Source organism: Myotis davidii, unplaced genomic scaffold, assembly GCF_000327345.1.
Source record: "Myotis davidii unplaced genomic scaffold, ASM32734v1 scaffold44, whole genome shotgun sequence".
NCBI lineage: Eukaryota > Metazoa > Chordata > Mammalia > Chiroptera > Vespertilionidae > Myotis > Myotis davidii.
In genome coordinates this window covers 3,647,083-3,654,844 of record NW_006299705.1, presented here as the reverse complement: position 1 = coordinate 3,654,844, position 7,762 = coordinate 3,647,083, and the positions used below count along the sequence as shown (strand labels likewise).

Below are 7,762 nucleotides of genomic sequence, written 5' to 3'. Positions count from 1 at the left end.
TTGTGGCGAGAATAATTAAGGCCCAAGATTTGGAATAATCTAGATACTGTAGTTGCTGTTTATTGATGGCCTGTTCTATTTTTGCTATAGCCTTTTCTCCTTCTACAGTTAATTGTCGGGGAGACTTAGGGTTAGAATCTCCCTTTAAAATGTCAAATAGAGGTTTTAAGTCAAGAGTGGTTATTTTTAGATATGACCTGACCCAGTTGATATCACCTAATAGTTTCTGATAATCATTCAATGTGTTTAAATGATCTTAATGTTCATGACTAAAAGTCTTGTAGAAAAAAAGTTAAGTCCATAACTTTTTACACAAAGAAACTGATTAAAAAATCATCTTCATTTAATTGATTCTACAGTATCTAAAGACTTAAAAAAAAGTAAAGCAGCCACACAAAAATAAATTTTGGCAAATTATAGATGAAAACTAGAAAGATAAAATTATGCAATCTGTATTTTTTAGATATTGGCCAATATTCTATAATCAAGACTTAATTAAAAGCTTGTATTTTCTTTTCATCAGAAATCCATGCAGATCAAACCTCTTATGACATACTGAGGTTAAACTATAACTTCTTGAAAAAGATAGTTTATTTTTTCAACTGTTGATACTACTGCAATTTATTGTCTTTAATCCATTTTGTAGATTTCTTACAAAAATATTTTTAATGCTATATTTCACGTAACTAAAACAGTGAATGACTGTGCTCTAATCTTATTTCTAGTGATAACAGAATGTTTAAAACTCAAACCTTTTAATCTGGTATGTCCTTCAGTCCAACATATAGGCATTTTCAAAGACATATTTAAATTTTTATTTAATTAAAAGATGAAAATTAGCACAATAAAAATGGCAAAAACAACTAGGTCCCTATTTTACTGAGACATATAACCTGCAGAATGTAAATAACCATTTACAGAATGTCCATAGGAAAGATACAGAAAGGAAGGTAAAAGAATGATCAAGAACAATGTCATATACCCAGAAACTCTGTATTTTCTTAGAAACCAAATAAGGAATAGCTTACTCTCTTTAGAAATAAGCATTTAAACATTAGTTTTCCAGATATTAACTAGCATTATCTATAAGCATACTCCAGTGAAAGAAAACCCTCTCTATACAAAGGATTTTCAAAGTCCATATACTAAGTGCAAACTAGCTCATGAAATCCTTATTTAAGATATTTAGCAATATCATTATGTTCCCTAGGTTAGTTAACAATACTTCCAGAACTGGAATAGTGAATACCTAGTCCACTTTTGGGCATTAGATTCTATAATTCCTGCGGATCAGATCACATGCCTAGACACCAAGGTTGCGGTATGTGGGTGAGTTTCATCATCGTCAAGTCCTGATTAAAAATCCAATTAAGTACTAGACTTCAACAGCCATCACACTGTATAAATCAAGAACTTAATTTTCTAGTTCTGTCCTAGTCAGTGGCCCATTGTATTTCTGATTCCACAATGCCTTCCTAGTTCTCACTGTTAACAGATTGATTTTGTAAAAGTGAAATGCTTAAAATCCAAAGAATATAAAATACTAATAATAAACATGCTAATGAGAATTCAAGAAAAAGACCCCCCCGTGGCCTCGAATGATTCAAAAGTATTTGAAACAAACAAATCTCACCCCAAGCCTAGAGTTAACAATGTCACTTCCTTATAAATTCTATTACAAAAATGTTAGTGTAGGTTCTTAAAATTTTCCAATAATGTAGTTGTCTGCCTTTATTAATACTCCAATATTTTGTACATTCCTTTACATTACATCAATTTATAATAATCACGATTAACTTACTTAATTATAAACCTAAAAATATAGTATCACAAGCTATTTTATAATTCTTTACTCTTATCAAATACCTTTGAATCAAACATAATTTTTAAATGCAGCTTCTTGCTTTCCTTAGTTCAGTTTAGGGTTATTTGGTATTAAGCATCTAAGTGTACAATTACAGTACTGAAAGGTTTGAGATACTTACAGAATCATAATAGAAACCAGTGCTGTGGTCAAAGTACAGTCCAGTATTCTCATCATAACTAAATCCCGTCTGTGATACAGCAGCTTCTGCTGCAGCTCTCAAACTTTCAGCTAATGATGAACCTTCTAAAGATGCATCCTCTGTTGCTAATGCAGATGCTGGCTCCTAGGTAAGATAAATTCATGTCAAATAAGACAAAAATATTCTTATAGCAACTTAAAAGTTAGCAAAATTAGAAATAATAAATAGACTTAAGAGCTATTTTAAATAATAAGGCTTCAATTTCTGCAATGGAAGGGATGGCTATCAATTATAATTTGATTCACTTAAAAAATATTTATCAGTTAATTCAATTTTGACTCTGTTTTGAAAACACTGACCATTACTCAAAAATAAATACCTAATACCATAGAGAAGTAATCCACAAAATATGGACTCTGAAGTACACTTTAAGACAAACTATCTCGAGTCTTCCATAATCATAGGTCCAAAGGGAAAAAACATTTTAGAAGAGAGATGGAAGAGAAAGCTATGGATTATGTGAGATTTATCACAGCCTCAGCAGTTGCACTGTATAAACCTTACTGGGATCCTGATTCAAACACACAACTACAGAAAAAAATTATGAAACATCCAACTTATAATGGCAGGATATATGACAGAGAGGAAGCATTAAAAAAATTTTGTGTAGCCCAGGCCGGTGGCTCAACTGGTTGGAATGTCATCCCATACACAAAAAGGTTGTGGGTTTGATTCCCAGTCAGGGCACATACCTAGGTTGCGGGTTCGGTTCCGTCAGGCATGGAAGGGAGGCAACTGATCGATGTTTCTCTATCACATCGATGTTTCTCTCCTTCCCCTTCATCCCTACTCCTCTTAAAAATCAATTTTAAAAAAACCCATGAGTGAGGATTTTTTTTAAAAAAAGTAACTGGTAAATCTAGGTGAAGGATAGACAGGAATTTATTGCACAATTCTTGGGTCTTTTCTGTTGGTTTTTTTTTCACTCCCTCTTCCTCTCCCTCTCCCTCTCCCTCTCCCTCTCTCTCAAAAAGATCAATAAAAACATATTCTTGGGTGCAAATTTTTTTAAAAAAATTGTTGTGAACAAAGTTACTGTGGTAGTTGCACAAAATTTTTTGATTGAGCCAAAATATGACAATTTTCTTTGTTTTAGTTTATGTACATCACCAGATTTTAGAACACAACAAAGTCGGAAAAAAATATATGAGCAATTTTTGTTTCTCTAAAAGTGTAATATTCTGCATAATTATACACAGAATATTTACAACCCCTGTATATGTTGTCATGGACCAAAGAAGTCAATTTGCATAATAACAATAATGAAGGACAAGTTCTTGGGCATCAGTAGTAGTAGCATGTTATTACCTGTGAATTTAAGGCAAAACGGTCCTCTTGTCCACATTCAACCTTTTCCGTTACATCAGTACCAGCATACACATCATTTTCTATTTGTGACTGGTTTTTAAAATTATAAGCAGAAGCTTCGATATCCTGATCTTGCTGAACTGAAAGTTCTGTCACTTTATTTGGAAGACTAAGATCCTTATAGTATGTCTGATAATAATAATCTACAGCAAAAACAAATTGTGATACATATTAGCATAGTGTATATAAAAAAGACTTAGAATTCTAAAATATTGGCACTGAACACAAAACAGTACACACTGCAAACCATATTTTTATAATTGTACACATTTTAACATTAAAATTGATAGTGCAGATAAATTTGCAGATGCTTTTATCTTTGATTCTAATGTCACTTTAAGTACTCTGTCAAGCTAAAAAAATTAAAAAAGGTAAGCAGATTTTTATTTTCCATAGAAAGACTAAAAAAGAAAATAGGTAAATAAGTTGTATTCTGTCAAAAAAAATGAGCAACTCTTAACAATTTCTAACCACAAAGATTAATATCATTGCATATCAAATGTCAATGGAATAAAGACATGTCAAAGGTTGATTTCTCTGTCAAATCTCTCTCATGATGCTGACTTTTAAAAAAATATATTATCATGCAGATATGTAATATTAATGCTATTGCTGTGTTTAGCAATTTAACTAAATTATATGCTGAATAAAATAAGACAAACTTAATGGAAAAATAAAATTTGATCCCTATTTATTACAACTCAGTTACTCAGTTATTTTGCCTCACAACATAATTCCACTGATGAGGTCATGGTTGTGGGCTCACCATTCCCACAAAGGCTTAAGAGACGGTCACTGAGCACAATATTAAGTGGAATGCATCAACAAGAAAACACATGCACCTGGTCACATGGAAGACCAGATATGAGAGTAAATGGCTCACAGCATGGCAGAAGTTACTCAGTGAATGTGCCACTAAAGACACAGTAGTAATCCTGTGTATTTATAGGAATGCAATGCATTTCTACTTTCGCATCAGAAGAGCAAATCGATTATCTGAAAATGAAATACGTAATCATATGGAGAGAGGACAACCTTGTAACAGTCCTCTATTTATCGAGACATTTGTCTATTTTAAATTTAGTGAAAATTACATATTAGCATGATTTGAATGTGATAAATGTTAGGATATCTCCAATATCAACTAAATACCTGAGATTGACCAAGGAGGGTGGTTCTCTGTTTGTACTTCTACGTCAGACTTCTTATTATCTTCCTTTCTCCCACAATAGAGTATTTTACTGAGCTCTTCTACCTAAAAAAAAACAAGGCTTTAGGAAAAAGAAATCATATAGCAATCTAAAAACATGCACACCATTCTCTTGAAATTACAATAATTATCTTTTTCTTGGCATAACTTTTAGAGAAGTACCAATAGTAGGCAGTTTCCTTGTCAGAAAAACTGAAAATACTATCATTTGCTTTCTTTCATCTTTTACATTTGCAGAGGGAAATGCTTTTTATTCTTATATTCTCTTGCTAAACCTCAAAATATCCCCTTTGAAAATCAAATAGACTAAATTAATAGGACTTTATGAACAGAATCCTTTATTTTCAAAAAATAAGAATGTTTTTATACTAATATTTTAATTGGTCAGCAGTTCTCTCTAAAGAATTAAGGGAGAAAAAAACCATTAATTCTCATGCATTTAATTAAAAAGTACTTTAATGTATGATTTTCCTTTAAATTGTAGTCTTATGACTCAATACTGCAGCAGAAGAAAAGAGAAGTGACTGCCTCAGAGGGGCACCCATCCTCCCTGTGCCTCACTGACTGCCAAAGCTAGAGCAACAGAGTGCAGAAACAGCCATAAGCAATGAGGAGCAGCCTCCTCAATACACCTCGGACAATACCTAAGAGGGAGATGTCTATTACAGGCCTGAAAGAAACTAAAACACAAGCTTCTATTTCTTTAATAATACATAAAGCTTAAATATAGGGGATAAAACTGATTATATATAGCCCAGCTGGTGTTGCTCAGTGGTTGCATGTCAACCTATGACCCGGGAGGTTAAGGCACATGCCCTGGTTGTGGGTTCAATCCCCAGTAGGGAGCGTGCAGAAAGCAGGTGATCAACGATTCTCTCTCATCATTGATGTTTCTACTCTCCCTCTCCCTTCCTCTGAGATCAATAAAAACATAAAATACTGATAATATATGATCTTGGCACTTCATAAATTATCAGATCTGCTCATACAACCAGGGCTGGAACTAGGGCGAATCAAGCAAGGCACCTAGGTAGCAAATTAAGGAGGCACTCAGCCTCAGCTTCCTGCAAGTATTGGGTCTATACCTGAGAGTCAGTGCCTTCTTAAATTTTTCACCCTGGACTACGGATTGCCTCGTCCAGTCTCGGCTCTGCTCTGCCACTACCACTATTACTATCAACTAGATCATTTCTTTAGTATCTGTTACGTGCTAGGCACTATATTTGTCACTTTGGGTAACATCTTTATTAATTCTTACTACCATCTCACAAATTAGTTTTCCTAATCCCCATTTTATATGTGAGAAATGTGGAGACAAAGTAATTGCACATGTTTATACTGCCTCCAAAGCCTGTACATACTATGTTTTTTAACAGTTCACCCTCAATTCTCAACCCATTTTTACTGTTCTAGATAAAATACTTAGTAATTTGGGGTGACAGTTAACAACCAAACTCTACCACCACCAGGGGAGGCTGATTAGGAGGAGAGTAAGGAGCAATGACTATCACCAGTAGTCAAGACTTTCCATCCATTTCAAAGTTTCGTGTTAGACCACTCTTAAATTAACACTAATAACCCAAATGCTGGCTCTTCAACGGTTAGCAAACACGTTTATTTGTTTTTTAGGATCTCTCTCTAAAGCAGGCATTACTTGAACAATTGGAAATTATTATAAAAAGTTTTTTTAAAAGGCTGTCATATTTTGCTCCCCTTCCCCCAAGGATTTTTTAACAATATTTGTAGTCTCCTAGCACAGTCCTTAAACATTACAGGTGTTCCAAAACTAGCTGAATAAACAAATCCAAATTTTCTATAATATCATAATGTCAATAACTATGCAATGGGCACACCAAGTCATTGCAACTCAGCAGTTCTTTTCACAGATCATTTGATAATAAGGCATATCAAAGTTTGATGACATTTTAGGGTTCAGACTACATATGAGGTTTTAGCAATGGTACCCCATATATTACAAAGGACTAGACAACAGTTTAATTGAAATTATTAATTATGTGAAAATAACTTATCAGGACACGGTGCAACCGCCAAACAAATCAAGTTGGAAAAAAGCATTATGCTCCTCTTTAGAAGTTTTTTTTTAAGTGTGACAGTTTAAATATCTGTCCTTAATGTATTTTATAAAAATGAAGTTAGCTGCTTAGTCTCTAGCAAATAAAGTTCTATCTTCCCTACTTCCAACAGAAAACTCAAAATGATAAGCGCCCAGAATGACCACCTTACACAAAGGCTCAATGGCTTGTTCACGCTTAAATGGGTTGAACCTTCACCTGGGCGGTGCTAGCATTCTTTTTCATGGGCAACCCAGGGTCAGGGTCAGTTCGCACATCTAGTGACAGAGGGGATTCTGATGACAGTCCGGCGCTTTAAGAAACCCCAAAGGTGCCCTAACCAGTTTGGCTCAGTGGATAGAGCGTCGGCCTGCGGACTGAAGGGTCCCAGGTTCCTTTCCGGTCAAGGGCATGTACCTTGGTAGCGGGCACATCCCCAGTAAGGGGGTGTGCAGGAGGCAGCTGATCGACGTTTCTCTCTCATGGATGTTTCTAACTCTCTAACCCTCCCCCTTTCTCTCTGTAAAAAAAGTCAATAAAATATATATTTTTTTAAAAAGAGAAAGAAACCCCAAAGGTAACCTGGAAGGTACTATATGTGCCTACTGCCAGCGGGCAACGCCGAGAACGAAGTTCAGTGCACACCAGCCGGAACTTCTGCTCGCGCGCTTATCTAAATCGAGTAACCGGAACTCTTAGGTTTGCTCCAAATGCACGTGGAATGTTAATCGCACTGAACTTTTATTTCTTCCACAATAGAGTATTTTACTGAGCTCTTCTACCTGGGTGCGGAGCTCCTGGTTGTTGCTCTCGGCGCTCTGGTACAGCCGCTCCGTGTGGTGCAAAAGCTTCTCCACCTCCCGCACCTGCCGCTTGCAGCTCCGCAGCTCGCGTTCCAACTTCTCCACCTTCCGCCTCAGCTGGGCCAGCTCCGGCTCAGGGGAGGTGGGTGGCGATGGAGACAACGAAGGAGACGGCGCCTCGGACGCCATGGGGTCCGGCGCGAGGCGGCCCGTGGGCGCCGAGGGGCTGCGCTCAGACGGAGG

The 7,762-nt window shown here is 35.9% G+C and overlaps 1 protein-coding gene across 1 annotated transcript in view; it reads right to left on the bottom strand.

Annotated features, from left to right (window-relative positions):
• The window catches only part of AGGF1 (angiogenic factor with G-patch and FHA domains 1), a 31,350-nt gene extending 23,594 nt beyond the window's left edge, over positions 1-7,756 (bottom strand). Inside the window, exons 1-4 of the mRNA XM_006775458.2 lie at positions 7,499-7,756; positions 4,587-4,689; positions 3,375-3,577; positions 1,986-2,150 (exon numbers count right to left, since the gene is read on the bottom strand). Coding sequence (XP_006775521.1) covers positions 1,986-2,150; positions 3,375-3,577; positions 4,587-4,689; positions 7,499-7,708 — 681 coding nt within the window. The 5' untranslated portion in view covers positions 7,709-7,756. The remainder of the gene's footprint in view (positions 1-1,985; positions 2,151-3,374; positions 3,578-4,586; positions 4,690-7,498) is intronic.
• Positions 7,757-7,762: the final 6 nt, after the last annotated feature.